General features: G+C 49.2%; 1 protein-coding gene across 2 annotated transcripts; it reads left to right on the forward strand.

Moving 5' to 3' along the window:
• Positions 1-51: 51 nt before the first annotated feature.
• On the forward strand, positions 52-25,966 carry SEPTIN2 (septin 2). 2 transcript variants are annotated; one of them, XM_066345856.1, is made up of 12 exons: positions 52-170; positions 3,987-4,065; positions 5,779-5,808; positions 7,691-7,811; positions 13,387-13,473; positions 14,293-14,416; positions 15,156-15,408; positions 18,520-18,621; positions 19,188-19,333; positions 20,956-21,039; positions 24,529-24,586; positions 25,864-25,966. In XM_066345856.1, exons 2-12 carry the CDS (start codon positions 4,015-4,017, stop codon positions 25,963-25,965), a joined length of 1,158 nt encoding a protein of 385 aa, XP_066201953.1. In that variant the 5' UTR covers positions 52-170; positions 3,987-4,014; the 3' UTR covers position 25,966. The 2 variants fall into 2 exon arrangements, with proteins under 2 accessions (XP_066201953.1, XP_066201954.1); XM_066345857.1 differs by lacking the exon at positions 3,987-4,065.
• The last annotated feature ends 802 nt before the right edge of the window (positions 25,967-26,768 follow it).

The raw sequence follows: 26,768 nt of genomic DNA on the forward strand, positions 1-26,768 counted from the left end.
TGTTGGCAAGGGGCGGGGCGACGTGATGACGCCATCTGCCTGGGGGCGGGGCCCAGGGGAACGGCGGGCCCAGGGCGGATCCGCGGCGCTCTCGGTCGGTCGCTGTCCTGCAGTTCGTCGGTGGTGCGTCTCGCCGTGGGTTTGTGCCGCCGCCGCCGCCCGGTTGCGAGGTAGGGGCGGACACAGAAAGGACAGGGGGTCTGCTCGGGACGGCGGCCGGCCGTTCCGGTGGCGCGTGGGCGGGGGGTGGCCGTGCGGCATGGGGGAGGGGCGGCCGGCCTGCGGTCCTGGGCCCTCCCCCCGCCCCTCCTTCTGCCCCTCGTCTTTCCCTCCCCCTACTCTCCTGTGTCCCCCCCACTGTCCCGTGTCCTCCCCCCGTCCCTCCCTCTGCCCCCCGTCTTTCCCTCCCCCCCACTCTCCTGTGTCCCCCCCCACTGTCCCGTGTCCTCCCCCCGTCCCTTCCTCTGCCCCCCCGTTATCCCCCCCCACTCTCCTCTGTTCCCCCTCACTGTCCCGTGTCCTCCCCCCGTCCCTCCCCCTACTCTCCTTTGTCCCCCCCCACTGTCCCGTGTCCTCCTCCGTCTCTCCCTCTGCCCCCCCCCGTTATCCCCCCACTCTCCTCTGTCCCCCCCACTGTCCCGTGTCCTCCCCCCGTCCCTCCCTGTGCCCCTCGTCTTTCCCTCCCCCCCACTCTCCTCTGTTCCCCCTCACTGTCCTGTGTCCTCCCCCCGTCCCTCCCTCTGCCCCCCGTCTTGCCCTCCCCCCACTCTCCTGTGTCCCCCCACTGTCCCGTGTCCTCCCCCCGTCCCTCCCTCTGCCCCCCGTCTTTCCCTCCCCCCACTCTCCTCTGTCCCCCCTCACTGTCCCGTGTCCTCCCCCCCGTCCCTCCCTCTGCCCCCCCGTCACCCCCCCCCCCACTCTCCTCTGTTCCCCCCCCTCGTTTCCCGAGCTCTTCTCTGTTCGGCTCCGTTTCTCTTCTTGGCTCCCTCGGTCTCCTCCCCGCCCCCCGGGAGCTCGGGCGCGGGCGGAAGCGCCAGGGTGTGTCCCGGGCTCACCCTGCGGGACAATATTCCGGGGAGCCGGCTCAGTCATTGCCCCCGGGGGGTGCCGAACGTGCAGATAGTTGCTGGGCGCCCCGCAGGAGGGTGAGTGCACGTCGAGGCCTGCTGGGCGGGCGCTTTCGTCCCGCGGCCACCCCTTCTGTCGCCCCTGGCCTGGGCCGTTCCATCCCGCCGGGGGCCGGCGGAGAGGAAGCCTCGAGAAGCTCTTTGTCGTCTTGCTAACGGTCCAGGCGGCCCGCGGCGGCGGGTCTAAAGCAGGGGAGAGAAGGAGAGGGCCCCCCTATTGCCCCGAAGGCCAGGTAGGAAGCCGGCCTGCGGTGACCCTGGCTTTCCGTCAAGCCCCAGTTCTCACGTGGTCTGCAGGACCCACAGACCTGCACCATCCCTCAGGCCTCGTTTTTTTTGCCAGTACTTGTTACTTGCCCCCAGCCCGTGGGCGCGTGAGCTGGCCACACTGAACTGGTGGTTTAGGTTGCTGTGGATTTTCTCACCCTTGGTCTTGGCCCGAACCTTTTCTTTTGTCTGGAACCCCGTTAACCTCCCCATCCTCTCTGCCTCTGGCTTGTCTAGTCCCAGTTCTGTTATTCAGGAGTTGGCCCAGTTTAGATTTCCTGCGGCTGGGGTAGGTGCTGGCCTGTGCCAGCCTCTGCCATCCTGTGTGTTGGTTGCCCACTAGCCCATGAGGGACCCGTTGCCTAGCACGACGAGCTCTGCATGGTAGGTCCTCGAGTATTCTTGAACAGCGCAGTCCGTGGCAATACCTCAGGATAAAGTTCATGTCCAAAGCAGCCTTACTGTTAGGATGCGAGAGGTAGAACAGGGTAAGGGGTCCCAAAAGGTGCTTCCTGGTGTTTGTAGTTGAAGTTCGTGATTTCCGTTTTTGGTAGTTTGGAGGAAGCCTTTCTTTTCACCGCCCAGCATCCTAACTCGCTGTGTGTGTTGCTCCGAGGAATCTTGGCAATGGTCTCAGCTCTAAAGGATATCTTGTAGTTTTTTCCTCTTCCCACTTTGCTGTTGCGCCCAGCACAGCAGTCTGAGGTACAGAGCAAGGGCCTTTCGATCACATCAGATTTGTCCTTGAACTAGCAGGATGACCTGGGGAGATGGGGAGGGGAAAGGGGGTACTTTCCTTTATCATTCATAAATGTGATGTCGCTTTTTATACCCAACTCCAGAGACCGCTGAAAAAAGAAGAATTTCAGGTCACTTTTTATACCCAACTCCAGAGACCGCTGAAAAAAGAAAATACCTATTTTCACAGAAAGAGGGGACACCAAAACTCATTGGCAGCAGAATTGGGTTGATGCTGTTTATTATCTTGTATTTATCCCACTTTGTGTTAGTAGTCGTACATGTCACTACTTAAAATGCATATGATTGCGGGTGCTGCCCCAGATGCCCTTGGGGCTGTTATGTGGTACACTGTATATGTGTCTCCTTCAGGTCCAAAGCCTCGGAATGCCAGCACATTCCAAGGGCTCTGGATTACGAGGCAGCCTTCCAGGTCCTCCATTACAGGGTTGTTGTGTGGACTAGGGGAGTGTCTGCAAATACAGGGGTAACGTGACAGTGAATGCTAGTTATGGGTAGTTCATTAATAGAAATCCCACCAACAAAATATGTTTATATTGCCAAGAATCTTGTTTTACCCTTTTGTTCTTATTTTCTTTGTTGTTGTCGTTTTGTAAAAGTTGATTTCCTCTATGTGAATTCGAATGGGAGTATTGCTTTGTGGAAGAAGCAAGCCATAGGTCAGGGAGAAAAAAAAATTTAGACAAGTTCCAGCGTTTAGAATGAATACAACCAGAAAGAGTAAAATTTTCATTTGACCACATTTCTTAGGTTTGGGGCATCCAATTGGTCTGCACTCAAGGTTTAAAGTAGTTACACTGTGTGGCATTCTGTGTTGCTGGATCAAGGCCTTCTCTCTGAAAACCATGGGCTGCAGTCAGTGGCATAAAAAAGCAGTTGAAATTTTTAAAAATTATATAACTGCTCTGAAGAAAATTAAAGCAAATTTAAAAACACTTTTATAGATGTTTACAAATTATGCTCTGTTTAAACTAGGTGGGAGACATAAAAATAACTCCAAATTTGGAGTATTCCTGGATAATCCTTGAAGGGCATTTATAGCAAAAACTATAAGCTCTCTAGAAAGCAACGGAAAGGAGACAAAAGCAAAGTTTATGGGACGCAGCCAGAGCTTCATAGAGCCCCAGGAGGATTTGGCTTTGTATCATTTCATTATTAAGAAACATTGAAAATTTGTTTCTGGGGACATGAAGAAATGAACAAAACTCAGTGGAAGGCTAAATAAATCCAAAAGCTGGTGCTTTGAAACATTCCTTAGATCAGGCATCCCCAAACTACGTCCCGCGGGCCACATGCGGCCCCCTGAGGCCATTTATCCGGCCCCCTGCCACACTTCTGGAAGGGGCACCTCTTTCATTGGTGGTCAGTGAGAGGAGCACTGTATGTGGCGGCCCTCCAACGGTCTGAGGGACAGTGAACTGGCCCCCTGTGTAAAAAGTTTGGGGACCCCTGCTAGATGTTCCATGAAGAACAAAAGCAAATGCATACAGGAAAGAAGTTCCAGTCAGAAGTACAGGAGACTGACTGATACCAATGTGGCTACAAATTCAAAAGTCTGAGGGGATCAAGGGCTAGAAAACCTGACTGGAACAGTGACCACTGGACAGCCCAGTAAAAGATCTACCAGTGAGAACGGACCAAGACTAGGTGGGATTAGAGCTGAATTTCACCCAATCCTGAACAGATAACACCTGCATCACATAAGCCACTGGTGTGTGTGTGTGTGTGTGTGTGTGTGTGTTAGAGAGAGACAGGGAGGGAGAGAGATGAGAAGCATCAGCTCATAGTTGCATCGCTTTAGTTGTTCATTGATTGCTTCTCATATGTGCCAAGACGATAAAGGGGGAGCTCCAGCCGAGCCATGGACTATGGGAGACTCCACGCTCAAGCCAGCAACCTCATGCACAAACCGGTGAGCCTGTGCTCTAGCCAGATGAGCCCACAATCGATCTGGCGACCTTGGGGTCTCGAACGTGGGTCCTCAGCGTCCCAGGTCGACACTACCCACTGAGTCACCACTGGTCAGACATAGCCACTACTTAAAAAGGACAAGCACTCCCACTGTGTTTTATGAAGATAGAACAACTTTAATAATAAATCCAGATGAAGACCTAAGAAAGAAAGCTAGGTATAGCTATAGGTTTTTCTTACTTATGAACGTAAACGCAAGTTTTCAGTGAGATACATGCTGGCAATTAGATTCCAGAAATGTGCCTAAAGCATCCATCAGTGAGCTGTTGGAACAAATTAAAGGAGAAAATCATATGCAGAGAGATGCTGAAAGATATAAAATTCAGTGTCCAAGACTGATGAAAACATTAAGTAAAGGATTTCCATAAATCAGTGACAGGTGTTTTTCTCTAATTCATCTGCTCATCTTGCCCCGTATTCTTTCCTTGAAGCTCATCTTCGTTTCACCACCAAGGCTGAAAACCGTTGGGATAGTTTAGATCCCACTTCACATGCTCGTCATCAGTAGTCCTTACGTTGAGCTCTAAACTTCACTCCATACTCCCCTTTCCACTCTTAGTAATGATGTGACTGTCAGAGCAAAAAGCAGTTTACAGACTGCATATAAATATTAATCTTACCTTCCTCTTCCTGTCTCATTCGTCCTGACAGGTAAGAGTAAGGCTTCTAGTGGGCCACTGAAAAAAAGAAGCAAGACTAGCTGTTCTGTGATATAATACCGCAGAGTTAAAGGCTTAAAATTAAGAATGCTATCTTAACCAAACCATACCTGGGAGTGCAGGGGCCCCATTTCTTGAGAGGTGGTTGGAAACATTTTCATTCAGAAGAGAAACGGTCTGCGTTAGTCAGTGTTAAGGTTTACGGGATGTAGGGGCAGAAAAGTGAAAGAAGCTTTTTAATGAAGTTTCTAAGCTCCAGAGGAAATAAAATTTGACTGCATTCATATCTCTTGACTGTGCTATCAAAGGTTAGCCAACACACCCACATTTCCCAAAGTTTCAAGGCTTCTAAAACTAGCATTAAAATTCCAAATACCTCGTCTCATCTCTCAAACACCCAAGTGCCTATCCCATATGCTCTGGTCTCCGATATTAAAATGTAGTTCTTCAGAGCTCTAAGAGTCTCCCCTGCAGCCAGCCCAGGGCACTCTGGGCACCCTTTTCTTGTTGAAAAGGTTCAAAGAGAGGAGAAGACCGGTTCCAGAGGTCGTGGAAACTTGGTCATCTCCTCCTGATGTAGCCATAGTGCCTAACATACTCATTATTAAGTAAAGTTGGGTCCTGGCTGATTAGCTTGGTTAGACTATTGTCCTAAAGTGCAAGGTTGCGAGTTCAATCCCCAGTCAGGGTATATACAGAAACAGATCAATGTTCCCATCTATCTCTCTCCCCCTCAAAATTAATAAAATAAACATTAAAAAAGTGAATATTGAAAATGAAATAGTTATATAAACATAAGTGTGGTTGCTTTCATCAGCTAATTATTCATATCTAATGTATCTACAATGAGATTATATTAGCATTTGATATAATTGAGGATCTCAGTGAAACAGGCTATTGATGCCTTATATCTAAGTCTTTCATGCCTATGCGTGCTAAGTTACATCTGTGTATGCATTATGAATACGTATGGTTTGTTTTGTTTTGTTTTACAGAGTGAGGGAACTTCACTGAAGATGTCTAAGGTAAGAGCTCATACTTCATGAGTCTACAGTGTGAGGAGAAACTGCTTTATACTCTCAAACTGTTTACAGTCAAAATATATGATTCTTTTTTATTTATTTTAGTGAGAGGAGGGGAGGCAGGCAGACTCGCACAGGTGCCCTGACCAGGATCCACCCGGCATGCCCACTAGAGGGTGATGCTCTGCCCATCTGGGGCCATTGCTCCGATGCAACCTGAGCCATTCTAGCACCTGAGGCAGAGGCCATGGAGCCATCCTCATTGTCCGAGGCCAGCTCTCAAGCCTGTGGAGCCAGGGCTGCAGAAGGGGAAGTGGGAGAGAGAAAGAGAAAGGAAAAGGTGGAGAAGCAGATGGGCGCTTTTCCTATGTGCCCTGACTGAGAGTTGAACCTGGGACATCCACACACTGGGCTAACAGTCCACCACTGAGCCACCCGGCCAGGGCAATTCATTATTTTTTAAATTTATTTTACAGAGACAGAGAGAGGGATAGACAGGAACGGAGAGGGATGAGAAGCATCAATCATTAGTTTTTCGTTGCGACACCATAGTTGTTCATTGATTGCTTTCTCATATGTGCCTTGACCATGGGCCTTCACCTTAGTTGTTCATTGATTGCTTTCTCATATGTGCCTTGACCGTGGGCCTTCAGCAGACCGAGTAACCCCTTGCTCGAGCCAGTGACCTTAGGTCCAAGCTGGTGAGCTTTGCTCAAACCAGATGAGCCCGCGCTCAAGCTGGTGATCTCAGGGTCTCGAACCTGGGTCCTCCGCATCCCAGTCCAACACTCTATCCACTGCGCCACCACCTGGTCAGGCCAATTCATTATTTCTAATGCAACTGATATATTCAGTTTATGAAGAGTTTTAGAAAAAAGCTTTGAGCTTTTTATCTCAGATTTCCTATTTCTTATTCCTAAATACATCCAGAACAATCCAGTTAGCCTCTCATTCCCAGTAGACTAATCAAATAATAATTTAAAATTCTAGTGATTTATCATGATGAAACTGATGGCACTTTTGGACTTGATAAATTGATTAACATTAGTTTTCACAGATTAGCATAAAACCCTGAAATTAATTAGCTATAAAAGACATGCAGAGAAAAGCAGAACTTGTGTTTAAAATTACAAAAAAAGAAAGATTTCTTTTTGCCTTTTTTTTTTGAGTCTTTCAGTGTTACTATTGGATGCATAACCAAAAGGCTAATTTCTGCTTTTTGTACAAGAATTAGTGTGGCACACCAGGAAGCAAGAAGGAAAGTAAAAATTAACTAATTCCAGCCCCCATAAATAACTATGGATAGCTTGTGACTATACGATTAGAAAGTCGAGAAGCCGGTTGACATGTAATGATTTCCTCCCGTGGGTGTGCCACGGCCCCACTCTGCGCTCTGCTTGCTTGGTCCCGTGCTCGCCTGTCCAGGGACACTGACACTCAGTATTGTCAGCCATGTGTTCTCGGTCTTCCTTGTCTTGGCCTTTGAAGCTGGGTCCTGAAACCCCCCCCTTAGTTGCCTGCCTCCCACTTGGAGAGACTTGTTTTGTGCAGCTAGTAATAGAGCAAGAGAGGACTTCTTCCTGAATACTTTTCAAGAACGCATCACATCTGATAAGTTTTTTTTTAAGTATTGCTTAATTATGTAATGTGTAATTTTAGGTCAGCTAATAGGTATGGAATAATACTGGAATGGTTTTTTTTGTGTGTTTTTTCCATCTTAAGTGAGTACCATTAAATGTCTGATAAAAGTAAATTTTTGAAAGTGGTATGTATTACGTGTGTTCATGAGAACTAATGATACTTGTGTTTATAATCACAGCTTGATTATATCTTACAAGCAACAGATAAGGTGCTTATTCTTTTTTTTTTTTAATTCTCATTTTAGCAACAACCAGCTCAGTTTGTAAATCCAGAAACTCCTGGCTATGTTGGATTTGCAAATCTTCCTAACCAAGTTCACCGAAAATCAGTGAAAAAAGGTTTTGAGTTCACACTGATGGTGGTTGGTAAGAAATTAACTTTACTTTTAAGTTTATTAACTGTGTGGCTCTTTCCCCTTCCCAACCTGCAGAGTGTAGTAGCAGCGTGACCTACAAAGTCAGAGAAAATTCCTTTGTTGGCAGAATCAAATAAGTTGGGAATTAAATTTTCTGTCATTTGTATGTAAGAATAATTTTTACTCATTGGGGCAGCCAGCATCCCACAGTGTCGCCTGGGGACCCTGGTGTGCTGGTGTCCATGCAGCTCTCTAGTTCCCTCCTACCCAGAATGGGGCTGGCCTGTGTAGCCAATACGACATTGCAGAAAGGAAGGTGTGCGACTCGGACACTGGGTCCCAGAAGCCATTGTTATTGTACCTTGCCTTCTCTCGGCTCACTCCAGGGGCAGCTAGCCACCGTGGTAGCAGGACACTCAAGCAGCCTTATTGCCAAGTTCCAGAAGGCAAGGAACTGAGCCGTGCCAGTAGCCAGGTAGTGACCCATCTCAGAAGCACCCTCCAGCTTCAGTCAGTCCTGGGGTGGTGACCGTCCAGCTTCAGTCAGTCCTGGGGTGGTGACCGTCCAGCTTCAGTCAGTCCTGGGGTGGTGACGGTCCAGCTGACACTTGCTATTACCCCAGGAGAGAGGACTCTCTGTCCCCAGCCATAGCCACCTACTGTCGACAACCCCACATTCCTGACCCAAAAATCTAGGAAATAACACGTTTATTGTTGGTTTAGGTCTCTTGAGTTTTACAGTAATTTGTTACATATTATTAACAAATACACATTTAAGTAGAAGTGTGTTTTACATTTGGTTAATACTCAGACTACTTATTTTTTTCTGGTATATTTGAAACAAGTAACAATTCTTAAAATTTTTAAAAATTATTACCTAAAGTCCTTTGAAATTCAGTGGTTTCTTGAAATTATTTCCTGTTATCATATATATTTTTTCATGGGTTACAGCATATATTGTGTTTCTTCACGACCGTAACAAGTTTAACTATCTACTGATGAACTTGTTTGTTTACCATATCACATTTTGTTCTTGATAACTGCAAAATTCTCCCCAAAATGAGGAAGCAGTTTGTTGATGATCATGTATGAGTAGGAGGAATAATTGTTTCCCTAGGGTGAATACTTCATTAATCTGAAATGAGAGAAACTGTGGGACCCTTGATCCAGAGAGAGGGATAGTGATGTGTTTTAGCAGGGGTCCTCAAACTTTTTACACAGGGGGCCAGTTCACTGTCCCTCAGACCACTGGAGGGCCGGACTATAAAAAAACTATGAACAAATCCCTATGCACACTGCACATATTTTATTTTAAAGTAAAAAAACAAAACGGGAACAAATACAATATTTAAAATAAAGAACAAGTAAATTTAAATCAACAAACTGACCAGTATTTCAATGGGAACTATGCTCCTCTCACTGACCACCAATGAAAGAGGTGCCCCTTCCGGAAGTGCGGTGGGGGCCGGATAAATGGCCTCGGGGCCGCATGCTGCCCACGGGCCTAGTTTGGGGACCCCTGTGTTTTAGGATCACAACTACGTGATAATGGCCATTGGAAGGAAGAAAGAAATTCAGTATCATCTGCCGCACAGTTACTTCAATATAAAGCATTTTGAGTCAGGAAATAACGTTTGCTTTGGCCATGCTAGAACGATTCCCAAGGCAGAGAGTGAACATTGAAGAAGGCTTTGTGAACCACGCGGGGCTCAGTACAGCCGTTCAGCTCTGCCAGGGTTGAGGGCAACAGCCGTGGCTCCTGTGTCGCTTTTACAAGTAGTGGGCTCGACTTGCTGCTCTCTGAAACAACTGCTGCGGACTAGTCCTGGCACAAATAACTAAAGGCTGGTCAAAACATAGGGAGCAGTTCTTTTTTTTTTTTTTTTTTGTATTTTTCTGAAGCTGGAAATGGGGAGAGACAGACAGACTCCCACATGCGCCCGACCGGGATGCACCCGGCATGCCCACCAGGCGGGGATGCTCTGCCCCTCCGGGGGCGTCGCTCTGCTGCGACCAGAGCCACTCTAGCGCCTGGGGCAGAGGCCAAGGAGCCATCCCCAGCGTCAGAGCCATCTTTGCTCCAATGGAGCCTCAGCTGCGGGAGGGGAAGAGAGAGACAGAGAGGAAGGAGAGGAGGAGGGGTGGAGAAGCAGATGGGCGCTTCTCCTGTGTGCCCTGGCCGGGAATCGAACCCGGGTCCCCCGCACGCCAGGCCGACGCTCTACGCTGAGCCAACCGGCCAGGGCCGGGAGCAGTTCTTTTACGGTATTCTGCAGCAGGCTGTGCTGGCTTCGGTCCTCGAGAGAAGGAAAACAAGTGACATGAGCTATAGTCATGCCAGCTCTCTACCATGTACTCTTGCTCCGGCCCTGAGGAAGACTAGGCGGTCAGAGCGCAGGAGTCTCAGAGCTGAAGGACTTGAGCACCCTTCAGGGAACCTGAGTCTACCATGTACTCTTGCTCTGGCCCTGAGGAGGACTAGGCGGTCAGAGCGCAGGAGTCTCAGAGCTGAAGGACTTGAGCACCCTTCAGGGAACCTGAGTCCCTGGGCCCTGAGGTGGCCTGGCTGAGTTCCAGAGACAGCCGAGGACTCGAGAATCTGCCTGGGTTCTCAAGGCACTGTCGTTGACACTGAAATTCCATGTGGCTGGGCAACACAGAACTGCCAGGAAGGTGAGAAACTTCACAAAATCCTAGGCCATGTGCAAATGAAAGACCACAGATTTTTGGGCAGTAATCTGCAAGGAATTTGAAATCACAAACAACTTGCCTGACCAGGCGGTAGTGCAGTGGATAGAGTTCGGACTAGGACGCGGAGGACCCAAGTTCGAGACCCTGAGGTCACTGGCTTGAGTGTGGGATCGGAGACATGACCCCAGGGTCACTGGCTGAGCAAGGGGTCACCGGCTATGCTGTAGGCCCCACCCCAAACCCCCGGTCAAGGCACATATGAGAAAGTAATCAAGGAACAACTAAGGAGCCGCAACGAAGAATTGATGCTTCTCATCTCCCTTCCTATCTGTCCCTTTCTCTGTCTCAAAAAATAAAAAAGAAATCACAAACAAGTTGCTGCTGGACATCAAGGGAGGTAGTCCAGGGGCAGATCATCCATGAGAACAGGAAGGCGGAGCTGCTGAAGAGCCCGCCCCAGGCTCATAGTTGACAGTAACTCACCAAGGTGTGAGCCCCCACCGTTATGCTGGATGGTGGCTCCAGGCTCATAGTTGACAGTAACTCACCAAGGTGTGAGCCCCCACCGTTATGCTGGATGGTGGCCCCAGGCTCATAGTTGACAGTAACTCACCAAGGTGTGAGCCCCCACCGTTATGCTGGATGGTGGCTCCAGGCTCATAGTTGACAGTAACTCACCAAGGTGTGAGCCCCCACCGTTATGCTGGATGGTGGCTCCAGGCTCATAGTTGACAATAACTCACCAAGGTGTGAGCCCCCACCGTTACGCTGGATGGTGGCTCCATTTTAAAGAAAAGTAAGATTAAAAATATAAAGCTTATTGCCAAATATGTGACCGGGTAGAAGAAAGGATGCTTAGTGTGAACAAATTCACACGAGCATTCGAGTGATGCTAAGGAAATGAAAACTGGTCTTAGAGCAAAAACCTGCTCACATGGTAGTTGGCTCCAGTGTTCTCATGCGAGAGGCATCGTTTGGGCAGAAAAACTGACTGCTGAGGGGGCTGCCCTTCAGGGCCTTTCGGAAAGGCCCTTGTCAAACATGGAGAAAGCAGTTTCTTGTGTCAGTTAAAATCAAGAGTAAATGTGAACAAATATTCCCTCGGATTAGGTAGTTCTTTATCTCCTAGCATTCCTGGCTTTAGCTAAATTTTGTTATTTTAGATTAAAATCTAAAGCCCCTGACAGTTTGCCTGATGGGATCTCGGTGGTATTGTCAGAGCCAGTGCCCCATTCTCACGGGTCTGCTTTTCCTGTTGTGCCACCTTGTGCCCAAGGGTGCGCATTGCCTCCAGGGCAGATGAGCCCTTCTGTAAACGGAACACCGCGGTCCGGCTGGGCTCTGTCACTGCTTTCCAGACGGAGGGAGACGCGGCTCGTGGCTTCTCCACGAGACTCTTGGATGTGACGTGTTTGCACTGGCCCAGGTCCTTTGTGTGTGTTTTCCCCGTTGGAGGCGCCTGTTGGAGAACCTCCGAAGCTCCCGGTGTCGGGAGGGACTTGGCAGTGAGCAGAACAGCCCTGTCAGAGTTCTGCACCGTTCTGCGTTCAGGAGAGCAGTTTAGATGTTACCCCAAAGCTGCCCCAACTGAAATAGTCCCTCACCCTTAAGGGTTAGAGTTCTGAGTCAACCACTGGGTTTTATTACTGCCTGTTTGTTTGTGAGAGAAGCGGGGACATTGAGCTGTTCCTCTTGGTGCCCTGACTAGGGACCAAACCGGCACCCTTCACGCTCCGGGAGGACACGCCAGTCAACCCAGCTGTCTGGCCAGGGCTCAGTTTTGGTTTTTTTAATTGCTTGTTAGACAGTGGGGAGGAGAACATTTGTTGTTCCACTCGGTCATGTATTTTTTGGCTGCTGCTCATGTGTGCCTTGACCAGGGATCAGACCCACAACCTTGTTTTGGGATGATGCTCTTAAGTGACTGAGCTAACCAGCCCGGGCCTATAAGTGCTATTTAAAAAGAGGCTGCCTGCTCTGGCCAGTGGGCTCAGTGGTAGAGCATTGACCCAGCGTGTGGAAGTTCGGAGTTCAATCCCCGGCCAGGGCACACAGGAGAAGCGCCCATCTGCTTCTCCACCCCTCCCCCTCTCCTTCCTCTCTGTCTCTTTCTTCTCCTCCCACAGCCGAGGCTCCCTTGGAGCAAAGTTGGCCCGGGCCCTGAGGACGGCTCCATGGCCTCTGCCTCAGGTGCTAGAATGGCTCCGGCCACCATAGAGCAACGGCCCAGATGGGCAGAGCATCGCCTCCTGGTGGGCATGCCGGGAGGATCCCAGTCGGGCGCATGCAGGAGTCTCTCCTCCCTGCTTCTCACTTCAGAAATATTTTAAAAACAAAAATAAAAAGAGGCTGCCTCTGCTACACCTGTGCTTAGAGGTCTACATGAGTCACCTTTCCGCTGTCACAACTTAGCCAGGATAGAGAATAACTTTGTCTTCTGCCCCGCTGGATTATTGGGGCACATGCAGGAGTCCGTCTCAGTATCTCCCCAACTCTCACTTAAATATAAAAACAATTTAAAAAGCACGCTTTTGAAAACGTAATACTTAAAATGATTAGCAAACTCGTGACTGAAAACCTACTTTGTGTTCTATTTGTCAAAAAATAAAGACCCCTACAGAGTCCATTCCACACATTGTGAATATGTGAGATCACATTTCTGGTCTTAAGTTTAAATTCTGGATGCCTGCAGACTGGATTCAAATTGCCCTGCTCAGGGTGGTGACTGACCTGGGAGCACCCATCTCCCATTAGTGAAGCGGAGAGCGTTGTACCAAGTTCCTGGTGGTTGTCTAGAGATGGGTGTTTGTGGGGCACTGAGGTGGTGCTTAGCATTAGCACTCAGCAGACCCTCGTCCTGGTAACACCATGACCATGTTCTCATTTTCATTAAGGTGAATCAGGTCTGGGAAAGTCAACTCTCATCAACAGCCTGTTCCTGACAGATCTCTACCCCGAAAGAGTCATACCTGGCGCTGCAGGTATGAAAGTTCCCACACCCTTGTAAGTGTAGCTCATCAGGAAAGTTGCTGAGGAGTGCATGATTAATGAGAGGTGGCTGAGCCGTGACCACGGGAGACTGTCCTTTAGGTGGGGAGAGCCGTGCTGCCCCTGGTGGCCATGGGGGTGGTTGGTAGACTGACAGCACACTCATGCGGACATCCTCTCCTAGTTCTTTGTCTATCAAGTGTCATAAAGAGTTTCTGCCTCTGTTCTGTGTGACGGGAGGACCGGGCGGCCGCGTTACCTCTCGTGGCGAGCGTTGTCACAGGTAGATAACTGTGGGGACAGGGACGGCCTGACCCTGAGTGCTGGCTGGGTGGATGGATCGAGCACAGAAAGAGCCAGGACCGGCTGCCACAGCAGGGACAGACGGCCCTTTTATAGGTATTTCTGAATTCAGTTTTTAAAGGAATTCATAAATTGTTTTCTTTGTCCCAGAAAAGGAGTGATAGTTTTCGGTATTGGCAGTTTTACATTCCCAGGCAGACCTTTAATCTTAGCTTCCACGTTCCCCTTGCCGACTCTGGGGTCATTTGTACACAGTCCTCATAGTTATCTTCTGAAACCTTCCTCAGTGACTTTCAAATGGTTCGTTTGATAACAAAGTACCTAACAGGTCATTTCTTTTTTTTTTTAATTAAATTTAATGCAGTGACATTGATAAATCAGGGTGCATATGTTGAGAGAAAACATCTCAGATTATTTTGACATTTGATTGTGCTGACAGGTAATTTCTTACCTTTGCACACTGGCTCAGTGGTAAGGCATGTTTTCTTACTAAGTTGTTTCTCTTCTAGAGAAAATTGAAAGAACGGTCCAAATCGAGGCCTCAACTGTTGAGATTGAAGAGCGAGGGGTCAAGCTGCGCCTGACAGTGGTGGACACACCTGGCTACGGCGATGCCATCAACTGCAGGGACTGGTATGGCCCCGGGGTCGGGCTGCGGGAGTGGGTCAGGCTGTGCACCGTCCTGATGTACTCAGATGTATAGTGCTGGTGAATGGTTGTTGGATGTGGAGTAACTGGGTATGGTAGAACAGTCAGGCACTGCAAAGCATGTTAACTCCGAGGTTTCAAGTAAGGAATTTCACAGAGAATCTGAGTGTTTTCCCGTAAGGTCTAGTGAGGTCTGAGACGGCAGTCCTCTTCCTGATCTGAGCTATAACGTCAGGGCGCAGTGTCCCTTCTTCCTCTTCAGTGTGAGGAAATGAAGTCTCTCCACTCAAGACTCAGCCTGAGTGGCAGCTCACTGGCCTCTTTTGCACAAATGAGGAAATCCACAAGTAGGAGATGAGAGCGGTCCTCCTCAGGACAGTGCTGGGAGCCCCGGTTCAGGCCCAGAGGCTCCTGGGCCTCCCCTGGTAGAAAGCCCCAGTGCCCCGCCCGGGCAGAGGAGGCACTCTCCTTCGTCAGGAGCTGCCCTCCGCAGGTCAGCCTCGCAGGGCACGCAGGGCGGCACTGCTTCCCTCTGCTACGCCCCTGTGCCTTGTGACCGCTCCCATTCCGACAGTTGACCCCCAGCCCTTGGCGCCTGGCAGTTTCCAGAGATCTCCATCTTGCCAAGTGAAGGAGTTGGTTCCATTCTGTCTTGCGGTTGAGCTGGGTATGTCTGAGGTTCGGGCCTGCCTGCCTGCCTCTGGTCACCGTGTGTGTCTCTCAGCTTCAAGACCATCATCTCCTACATCGACGAGCAGTTTGAGCGCTACCTGCACGACGAGAGCGGCCTGAACCGGCGGCACATTGTGGACAACAGGGTGCACTGCTGCTTCTACTTCATCTCGCCCTTCGGGCACGGCCTGAAGCCCTTGGACGTGGCCTTCATGAAGGCGATACACAACAAGGTCAACATCGTGCCCGTCATTGCGAAGGCCGACACGCTCACGCTGAAGGAACGGGAGCGCTTGAAGAAGAGGGTGAGCACGGGGCGGGGGGGGGGGTGCTGGGCACAGCCAGGGCAGGGGGGGGCGCTGGGCACAGCCAGGGCGGGGGGGGGGGCGCTGGGCACAGCCAGGGCGGGGGGGGGCGCTGGGCACAGCCAGGGCGGGGGGGGGGGGCGCTGGGCACAGCCAGGGCGGGGGGGGGCGCTGGGCACAGCCAGGGCGGGGGGGGGGGCGCTGGGCACAGCCAGGGCGGGCGGTGGTTGCGCCAGCACCTAATGCTGGTGAGTTTCAGCATTTTCCCTTCACAAAGGGGTCTGATTACTGCTATTCTGTGAAGGTCCCCTGAGTGCCTGGAAGGTGGCTAATGTGCAGCTGGCATGTCATGCTCAGTAACCACATGGGTGGGGTTGTCCTCATCTTCCTGACACTCTGTTCCTTCTAAACACTCTGCCCCACACACTCACCTGGGAGCCTGCAGAATGCTGACAGTCTGGTGTCGAAGGCCCGAGGGGTCCACGTGGGGCTGTGGAGGCTGCACAGCAGTGGTCCCCCCCCCCCAGTGCCTCCCGCTTCCCAGCAGCCCTTGTGCTGGCTGCGGTCTGTTCTCCCACAAACCCTCCTTGACCTGTTTACTGAGAGAGTCCAGACCCATAGGCCATTTCTTTAAGAGTTCCTTTAGCCACAGAAACAACCACTGTTCACAGGTATCCATCCTTCCAGAACGTGGTCTGTTTATATATGTTTTTGTTTTTTCGAAATGGGATTATGTCACATGTAAGACTCTGCTCCTAGACTTTCTGGTAACTCCCAACACACATAGAAAGCGTACTCCTCACCCTTATTTTTTGGCATGCACAGTGTTTCTGCATTGTGTTTCTGGGTCTTCCCACCGTCTCTCAGCCCTGACTTTGGGCTCTTTGCTTGCTATGTATTCCAAGGTTGGAACAGGACCTGGCACACAGCAGGCACTCAGGAATGTGTGCGTGGTGAACAGTGGTCCACGTCTGTCTTCTCACAGATGGAAAGTCAGATGAATTTTTGGAAAGGAAATTGATGCACATTTAAATATTTGAAAGATGGCTAATTTCCTTTAAAACCAGTTTATGTTCCCAAAGCAGCACATGGGCCCTCCTGGTATGTGGCCGGTTTCAGCATGTGTTTCCCTCTGGTTGCTGGAGCACTGCTGGTCTGGCTGCTCGTGGTCCTCGGCATTCTCTTAGATTCTAGAGCTTCGCCTCTCTATTATTGTGTGTGTGTGTGTGTGTGTATGAGAGAGAGAGAGAGAGAGAGAGAGAGAGAGAGAGAGGACAGATAAGGACAGATATACAGGAAGGCAGAGAGATGAGAAGCATCAGTGCTTTGTTGTGGCACCTTAGTTGTTCATTGATTGCTTCTCATACTTGCCTTGACCGGGGGCTACAGCAGATTGAGTGACCCCTTGCTCAAACCAGATGAGCCTGCACTCAAGCCAGCAACCTCAGAGTTTCGAACCTGGGTCCTCCGTGTCCCAGTCCGACGCTCTATCCACTGCGCCACTGCCTGGTCAGGCTTACTTTTTTTTAGCTAGAGAGAAAGACAGGGAAGGTCAGAGATGAGAAGCATCAACTCGTAGTTGTGTCACTTTAGTTCTTCATTGATTGCTTCTCATGTGTGCCTTGACTGGGGGAGGGGGATGCTCAAGCCAAGCCAGAGACCTTGGGCTCAAGCCAATGACCATTGGGTCATGTTTATGATCCCACGTTCAAGCCAAATGAGGCTGCACTCAAGCTGGCAACCTCGAGGTTTCAAACCTAGGACCTCAGTGTCTGGGTCGACAAACGATCCACTGTGCCACCACCAAGCCAGCCCCTTGCCTCTCTTTTCATTGACTTGTAGATACTCTCGTTCTAGACAGTGATTGTTGTCACAGTCTGACTTTCCTGTGTGCACGTCTTCCTGGCTGTCTCTCCGTAGCAGGGTTTCTGAATTGTGTGCACTCACAGTACACACTGGCTGGGTTTACGTCTTGTCTTCCCTTGGGCTGTCTGCATAAGAAACGTCTGAGTCGTAGAGAATTTTTATGAAGACTTTACTTGAGTCAAACTGATGACTTTGCAGGAGAGCAGGTTCTCAACGCTCCAGAGAGTGACAGTTCTGTGGTTTGTGTTATGCACTTGAAATTAAGAAGGGAACATAAGAGAGAGAGCATGAGGGTGGGAGAGAGCAAGACCGTGATCAGATTATAGGACATACTTAGAAGGAGAGATCTACTGGGGGCATTTCATAACTGTGTGAACCTAGAATCAGTGGACAGCACTGGCTTAGAGTGAAGAGAACCCTTTCGCTGAGGAAGTTACATGTCTGGGTTGTGACTGCACTGTGACTTGCCCACTTAGGGAGTTATGACCAGGTCACCCTGTGAGGTGACTTGCCTTAGAACCCTTTTTCCAGCCACAAGACCCAGGTCCTGGGTCCAAGTCAGCAGAGCTCCAGCGTGCTTGTACCTGGTGGTGACCAGCGTGGAGCCGGATAGGTGACTGCCTACCTCAAGTCGAGCCTTGTGCTCCCTCCCCTCTCGGGGGTCTGCTCCCCGGTTGACAGTGTGGAGCAGTGTGGAGTGTGAGGTTGCACTGAGGCCACTTCTTGCCTGTTGAGTGAGTCCGTGTCCTAGACCCCAGGCTGGCGTCTGGGAACTCCAATGGGTCTCCTGTCTTAACCAACTTCATGCCCTCCATTCCCGCCACCCTGGATTTCTTGTGATTCCCAAAACAGCCTTCTGTGTCCTCCCCTCGTCGCTTGACAGCTTTTCCCGGGTGCCTCTGCCTCTCCTTGTGAGAGTCCTGCGTGTTCTCCGGGGACACCTCGGGTGACATCTGTGGCTCTTCTCTGCGGCAGCATCTGCCTGCACCTCTCCTGGGACACTCGCTGTGGCCACTGTGAGGGCGCTTCTGCGTGGGCGGTGGTGGGTGCTGTACTGTGGACCAAGGCCCCTCAGGCTCACATTCTGTTTTAGCAGTTCATGAAACCTGAAAATCATTTGTCATCCATATGATTTTTTTTATTGAAGTTTGGGTAATTCTGATGTATTTTCTAATATGATGAGTTAGGCTTGATTCAAGTTTGTGCATTTTGTTAAAATTGCTCCTGATTTTTTCATTCTTTCAGATTCTGGATGAAATTGAAGAACATAGCATCAAAATCTATCACTTACCTGATGCAGAATCAGATGAAGATGAAGATTTTAAAGAGCAGACCAGGCTTCTCAAGGTTAGAAGTCCAGGTGCACAGTGTGACTAGCTTCTTTTTCTTGGTGCCAGCATTTAAAATGTGAGGAGCTGGCCCTGGTGTGGTAGCTCAGTTGGTTAGAGTATCGTCTGAATACACAGAGGTTGCAGGTTTGATCCCCAGTCAGGCCACATACAGAAAGTGTTATCAATACTTCTGTTTCTTGCTCTCTCTCTTCCTCCTACTCTCCCCCTCTCTCTTTCTAAAATCAATAAGTTTTTTTAAATATGTGCAGAGCTGGCAAAAGATCAGATCCTGGAAGCCTTGACTCTGTGAAGTTGTCTGAGCAGCTTTGCTTACAGTAAGTAGTGTGTTTGCTTTAGATGTACTGTGACCCAACTGTGTCTATGAGGTTTAGAAATCTCAGTTGCAGATATGATTGATTTTTGTACAGTCGTCTGTCTGGAAGATGTCTGCCGCTTCCAAATAGAGTGTGCACCCTCAGCGTTCCTGTGGAGCAGCCAGGTGCCCCTCTGTGTCGATGCTCCTGTGTTCACGGTGAATGTGGGGGTCCCTGCGGGGAGCCCATCAACACTGTCTCTTTCTAGGCCAGCATCCCCTTCTCCGTGGTTGGATCCAATCAGCTGATTGAAGTCAAAGGCAAGAAGGTCCGAGGCCGCCTCTACCCGTGGGGTGTTGTGGAGGTGGAGAACCCGGAGCACAACGACTTTCTGAAGCTGAGGACAATGCTCATGTAAGACGCTCGTGTGCTCCGGCTGCAGAGCCCAGGACAGAGGGCCCAGGGTGGGCCCAGGGTCTGTGTCGTGCCTGCAGTGGGCTGCTGCAGTGCGGTGCAGAAGACCCCACCTGTGAGCTCTCTAGACCGATCTGAACTGGCCCTCCTGCCTGTGACCTGTAGCTCAGTACACTCTTCTGTCTGACTGATGCTGGGGTCCTTTTTGAGGCCGAAAGTAGATTAGACTTAACTGTGGGGTGGCCATACTCAACATGTGTTGCCTCCTCCTCCGGTGAGGACGTGGTTGGGTCCGCTGCAGGGGCCAGGTGGGATGCGTTGCCACTGCTGGTCAGCCTCAGGCTCCCTCAGAGTGACCCCCACTAGCCTAGAGATTCCACCATTGTGTCAGCAACCAGGACAGACCCGACTACAAAAACAGACTGTTTTCTCTGAAAGGAGATTTTACATTTAGTAACATGTTAGCATTGTTGTTCTTGAAGGAAGATGATAAAAGAGTGTTGCTAAAAATCTGTTAACCTTTTTGATCAGAAGAGTTCAAGCTTGTATAACTGAAAGTTACTCTACATACCACAAAGGTCTTACTTGGGTTAGCAATTTTAGTGAATTAAAATCACTAAAAATACCCCTAAGTTTACCATTCAAGCTCTATTAAGTGTAATTCAATCACCATGGAAGGCATTGAAGGTGCTCCTCGGCCCCTTCAAGGCTGGGCCCTTGGCTCTCATACTCCTGTCACCAGCGGAGGGTGTTGAGGCTGAGAGGGAGCTTTGGTGTCAGTTGTATGTTTTTCAGGAGGGAGATCAGGCCACCCCTTTGTCATCGCTCAGTTTGTCCCTGGGTCCTGAGTAACAGGACTGGAGTATCTCCATTCCTTAAAAAGCTGAGCCAGATCCCTGGAACATTTTTTACAATGATTTTGAACAGGGGTCCCCAAACTTTTTACACAGGGGGCCAGTTCACTGTCCCTCAGACCGTTGGAGGACTGCCACATACAGTGCTCCTCTCACTGACCACCAATGAAAGAGGTGCCCCTTCCGGAAGTGTGGCTGGGGGCCAGATAAATGGCCTCAGGGGGCCGCATGCGGCCCACGGGCCGCAGTTTGGGGACGCCTGATTTAGAAGATTCAAAGGGCTGTTGGCATTTTATCCAGAATGTTAATACTTCAGTTTGGGCTCTTCTGGATAGCTTAAGCTAATTAACTTCTGATATAAATTTTAAGCTTAGGAAGTCGTGAATATTTGAATTGCATGTTTTCTACAAGTTCTTTCAGAAAAGGGTGTTCTGTTTCAGGCACTGTTTACATAAAAAATCTAAAGTCTCTGTGTATCTGGCCCTTTCCGGGGTGATGGTCTCGTGTGGAGCGTGGGCGTGCCTGTGGCAGAGGCCTCGTGGAGGGACTCTTCACCCGGCCCTGCTGGGCGGGTCTGTTGTGCGTTTACTGTGGTAGCTGGAGGGAGACACCTCTGTAGATGTTTCCGTAGCCTTATCCCCAAGTTCCAAGTAATGAGTAAGTGTAAGTGGGTGTAGTTCCAGGGTGACTCCATGTGCTTGATTGGTGGTTTTTCCCCTGCGAATGGCTCGTGGCTGAAGCCAGCGTGGTGGTTCTTCTCTCTTCCAGCACTCACATGCAGGACCTCCAGGAGGTGACCCAGGACCTTCACTATGAGAACTTCCGCTCCGAGAGGCTCAAAAGAGGCGGCAGGTCGTTGTTTCCGTTACACTGCCCCTTCTTGTCCAGTTGTTTCCGTTACACTGCCCCTTCTTTTTTTTTCTTTTTTTTTTTCTTTTTTCTGAAGCTGGAAACAGGGAGAGACAGTCAGACAGACTCCCGCATGCGCCCTACCGGGATCCACCCGGCACGCCCACCAGGGGCGATGCTCTGCCCATCCTGGGCGTCACCATGTTGCGACCAGAGCCACTCTAGCGCCTGAGGTAGAGGCCAAGGAGCCATCCCCAGCGCCCGGGCCATCTTTGCTCCAATGGAGCCTTGGCTGCGGGAGGGGAAGAGAGAGACAGAGAGGAAAGCGCGGCGGAGGGGTGGAGAAGCAAATGGGCGCTTCTCCTGTGTGCCCTGACCGGGAATCTAACCTGGGTCCTCCGCACGCTAGGCCAATGCTCTACCGCTGAGCCAACCGGCCAGGGCCCCGCACTGCCCCTTCTTGTCCAGTTGTTTCCATTACACTGCCCCTTCTTGTCCAGTTGTTTCCGTTACGCTACTCCTTCTTATCCAGTTGTTTCTCTTACACTGCCCCTTCTTGTCCAGTTGTTTCCATTACACTGCCCCTTCTTGTCCAGTTGTTTCCATTACACTGCCCCTTCTTGTCCAGTTGTTTCTGTTACACTGCCCCTTCTTGTCCAGTTGTTTCCGTTGTACTACCCCTTCTTGTCCAGTTGTTTTCGTTACGCTGCCCCTTCTTGTCCAGTTGTTTCCATTACACTGCCCCTTCTTGTCCAGTTGTTTCCGTTACACTACCCCTTCTTGTCCAGTTGTTTCCGTTACACTACCCCTTCTTGTCCAGTTGTTTCCGTTACGCTGCCCCTTCTTGTCCAGTTGTTTCCGTTACGCTGCCCCTTCTTGTCCAGTTGTTTCCGTTACGCTGCCCCTTCTTGTCCAGTTGTTTCCGTTACACTGCCCCTTCTTGTCCAGTTGTTTCCGTTACACTGCCCCTTCTTGTCCAGTTGTTTTCGTTACGCTGCCCCTTCTTGTCCAGTTGTTTCCGTTACGCTGCCCCTTCTTGTCCAGTTGTTTCCGTTACGCTGCCCCTTCTTGTCCAGTTGTTTCCGTTACACTACCCCTTCTTGTCCAGTTGTTTCCGTTGTACTACCCCTTCTTGTCCAGTTGTTTCCGTTACGCTGCCCCTTCTTGTCCAGTTGTTTCCGTTACACTGCCCCTTCTTGTCCAGTTGTTTCCGTTACACTGCCCCTTCTTGTCCAGTTGTTTCCGTTACGCTGCCCCTTCCTGTCTGTACTGTGTTGCCCCTTCTTGTCCAGTTGTTTTCCGTTACACTACCCCTTCTTGTCTGTACTGTGTTGCCCCAAGGCACACTGTCCCTCCCGTTTGTGTCCAGCCCAGCCCTCTTGACCTCGGAGCAGCATGATTTGGTTTTCTATTCAAGAGCTATTATAAGCTGCTTGTTGCTAATAAAGTCAAGTCGTGCCCTTTCTGTAGCCTGTCAAAGCAGCTGTAATCATCTGTGTATACAGGACAGCTTTAGATGGAGAAGCTGGAGATGCGTGCTGGGTGCTTTCTTAAAGCTGTCAGTCTGTCTGTAAATGGGGACAGATTCACCTGTCTTATGAAAGGGCAGCACCCTCACTAGGGTTCGCGTCAGGAATGGCAGGACCCTCCTCAGAAATGCACATGGCTGCCTCACTTGTCTCTCGTGTTTTACAATCCTAATAGGTTTGTTTGGACACCTGAGTCATATCTGATAAAACCACGTCTACACGTGTGGCTTAATTAACAAATATGTGATATATATTATTCATAAAAATTTTCTGTATTGTATTTCACTAAATTATTCACATTTCAGAATTTTGTTGGGAGCCCTGGCCAGTGGCTCAGTGGATAGAGCGTCAGTCCATGGATGTCCTGGTCAGGGCACACCGGAGAAGCTGCCATCTGGCTCTGTCTTCCTCTTTTCCCCCTTCTCTCCCTCTTCCCCTCCCACAGCCAGTGGCTCGATTCTTTAGAGCATTAACCTCAAGTGCTGAGGATAGCTCTGTTGGAGCACATCAGCCTCAGGTGCTATAAATAGCTTGGTACTAAAAAAAAAAAAAAAGCTTGGCACTCAAGCATCAGCCCCAGAAGGGTTTGCTGGGTAGATCCCAGTTGGGGCGCATGTGGGAGTTTACCTCACTATCTCTTCTCCTCTCACCTAAAAAGAAATAATTGGTGGAATCCTGGTTAGAAAGCTCAATTGCTTAGAGCAGGGGCAGTCAACCTTTTTATACCAACCGCCCACTTTTATATCTCTCTTAGTAGTGAAATTTTCTGCCTGACCTGTGGTGGCGCAGTGGATAAAGCGTCGACCTGGAAATGCTGAGGTCACCGGTTTGAAACCCTGGGCTTGCCTGGTCAAGGCACATATGGGAGTTGATGCTTCCAGCTCCTCCCCCCCTTCTCTCTCTCTGTCTCTCCTTTCTCTCTCTCTCTCTCTCTCTCTCTCTGTCTCCTTTCTAAAATGAATAAATAAACTTAAAAAAAAAAAAAGTAGTAAAATTTTCTAACCGCCCACCGGTTCCACAGTAATGGTGATTCATAAAGTAGGGAAGTAACTTTACTTTATAAAATTTATAAAGCAGAGTTACAGCAAGTTAAAGCCTATAATAATAATTACCAAGTACTTTACATCGGATTTTCACTGTTTGGCAGAATAAATCTTTATAAAACAACTTACTATAGTTAAATCTCTCTTTTAATTTATACTTTGGTTGCTCCGCTACCGCCCACCATGAAATCTGGAACGCCCACTAGTGGGCGGTAGGGACCAGCTTGACGACCACTGGCTTAGAACATTGTCTGGAAGCACCAAGGTTGCTTATTCTATTCCCTGTCAGGGCAGATAACAGGAACAGATCAATGTTCTTGTCTCTCTCCCTCTCTCCCTTTCTCTTAAAAAAAAAAATCAGTAAAATAAACATTTAAAGCAGTATTATAAAAAAGAAATTCGGTAGATATGTACATGCACACAAGGTATACATTAAAGTCTGCTTTAAATGTGGGGACGAGACATTATGCGGGTTGCAGGGAGATCCCACTGAGGAACAGACGGCCAGGCACTGGCCTCGAGCCCGGTGGCGGTGTGAGAAGCTGTGTCTTTGTGAGCTGGGGCCTCCACACTGGCCCCCTCTGCCTAGACCTGAGAGCCTGTTCCTTATATTGAGTGTGAGGGTCATAGTGTGTGTTCATAAAAAATAACCTTAAAAAGTATTCTTCAGAAAGTAGGTACTATATTCTGCATAGTCAAGGACAGAGTGTCATCACCCCAGCCTAGAGTAACTCTTGAATTTTCCATTTCATGGTTTTTTTTAATTATTCTCATTAATCATGTCATTAATCAGAAAAATGATAGATAATATGTAATTTTAAGTAGATTTCTCATAAAGTGAAATGTTACTTTGCTTATCTATCATCAGAAAGAACCAACATATTTATTGTATTGTAATTATAATTTCTTTCAACTTTTAGAAAAGTGGAGAATGAGGACATGAATAAAGACCAGATCTTGCTGGAGAAGGAAGCTGAGGTGAGGAGAAAACGCACTGCCGTTAAGTCTGCGGCTGTTCAGTGTGTATCCAACATAGTGTTTGTAACTAGCTTGTTTTTTGGAAGGAATACAGTTTATATAACTAATGTGCTTTATACATACACCTACACGTAATAATGTGCCTGCTGCTTTACATGACCATCTCATTTCATCTGCAGTAGCAATGTAGTGAGGAAGTTGGAACCAGTGAGAATTTAGTAACATGACTGATTTTATATTATGTCCATAAAGCCAGCTTTCCTATATATAGATAATAACCAGTTTAGAAAATGTAACTAGTAAGAATCTGCCATTCACAACCATTAACAAAATTTACAAAGAAATATGTAGACATTGACCTAGGAGAAGACTGGAAAACTAATCATTTTCAGAATTCTAATAGAGACACAGCTTTTTAGGATGCTTCATGGAAAGGTCGCTCTTTTCTCTAAATTAATCTCTAAATATGATGCAGTTCCAGCAGAGTGGTATGTGCTTGCCTGGCTTGTCCTTTGAGGGAGGGGTCAAGGTAACTGGATGTCTGTGTCGAGGACTCGGCACGGGAAGCTGTAGGAAGTGGACTGATGAGAAGAGGCTCGTGTTCCTGGTCACGGAGAACTGGGGGACGGGTCACCCTGAGTGACGGTCGGGTGTGGGAGGCTGATTGAGTGCGCGTCTGGAGCCAGGTCGGAAGGATGGCAGCGTGCTCCGGCAGAGCCAGTGCTGAGACATGCGGAGTGTGGAGCCGGTCCTAAGAGAGAATCCCCACAGGCCAGCCTGTGGAAACAAAAATAAACTCACTTCTTTGGCTAAATTAATTCAGTATGGAGTAAATATTTAAATGTTAAAAACATAACCACAAAGTTAGCTGAAGAATATTTAGATAAATATCGTATGATTCTTGCAAGCCTCACGGTCTTTTAAGGAGAGAGAAACCACAGTGGCGGAGTGGACAGGACAGCAGGGGGCACGTTCTTCAGGGGAGGGGAGGGCAGCCCACGTCCCCTGTCCTGGGCTCACATTCCCACCTTTTAGGTTAGAGATGTCTCTTGTTGTCTTTTTACTTCTGTCAATCATTTCTGTTTCATACTTGAATTGCATATTCTTATCCATTTGATCAGTTTTCTGTTGACTTGTTGCTTATTTTACTGGTTTGTAAGAGTTTCTGTGTGGGGAAGTCATAGAAGTTGAAATGTTTGGCCTCCCAAGATCCACGCATGAAGAATAAGGGACAGCAGACGCTGCCCACAGTGATGCGTTTCCTCTTGTGCCCACAGCTCCGCCGCATGCAGGAGATGATCGCGAGGATGCAGGCCCAGATGCAGCTCCAGATGCAGGGCGGCGACAGCGATGGAGCGGTTCACGGGCACCACGTGTGAGGTGGGGGCCAGGAGAGCTCTGTGCCCGACTCGACTGGGCCCGAGCACGGGGCTGCGCTGCTCCTCAGGGCGCACTCACATCTGGCGTTTGGAAGCTCTGTCTCTCTGTGAAGGAGAAACGGAGGAAGCTTCTCTTCCACTCCTGTCTAGGAAAGATTTTTTTCCTATTTTCTAAGCTTATAAATACAGTTAACAATAGAAGAAAAACTATATTAAACTAAATTTTATTAGTTATACAGGTATAAGTTTATTAGAACTGAAACCATCTCTTCAAGAGAATTTTATTTTTGTTATTTATTTATTGTATTTTTCTGAAGTTGGAAACGAGGAGACAGACAGACTCTCACATGCGTCCGACCGGGATTCACCCGGCATGCCCACCAGGGGGCGATGCTCTGCCCATCTGGGGCATCGCTCTACTGCAATGAGAGCCATTCTAGCGCCTGAGGCAGAGGCCATGTAGCCATCCTCAGCGCCTGGGCCAATTTTGCTCCAGTGGAGCCTTGGCTACGGGAGGGAAAGAGAGAGACAGAGAGGAAGGAGAGGGTGAGGGGTGGAGAAGCAGATGAGAGCTTCTCCTGTGTGCCCTGGCTGGGAATCAATCCCGGGACCCCCCCGCACGCCAGGCCGACACCCTACCACTGAGCCAACCGGCCAGGGCCTTCAAAGAGAATTTTAAAAGTGTTAAATAGCTTATGAAGACCAAAAGCAAAGCTGGCAGGACAGGCAAATTATACCAGTTGGACAGGGTTACCCTGATGAAGATTATGATCTCCGTTCCTCACCACAGCTCTGCTCCAGCC

This window comes from Saccopteryx leptura, chromosome 7, assembly GCF_036850995.1.
Source record: "Saccopteryx leptura isolate mSacLep1 chromosome 7, mSacLep1_pri_phased_curated, whole genome shotgun sequence".
Lineage (NCBI taxonomy): Eukaryota > Metazoa > Chordata > Mammalia > Chiroptera > Emballonuridae > Saccopteryx > Saccopteryx leptura.

Excerpts from the sequence above, each read along its gene's own strand:
- SEPTIN2 (XM_066345856.1), top strand. The coding sequence starts at position 4,015 with ATGGACTATGGGAGACTCCACGCTCAAGCCAGCAACCTCATGCACAAA. Across the intron at positions 7,812-13,386 it reads GTTCACACTGATGGTGGTTG|GTGAATCAGGTCTGGGAAAG; the intron begins GTAAGAAATTAA and ends ATTTTCATTAAG. Across the intron at positions 24,587-25,863 it reads TGCTGGAGAAGGAAGCTGAG|CTCCGCCGCATGCAGGAGAT; the intron begins GTGAGGAGAAAA and ends TTGTGCCCACAG.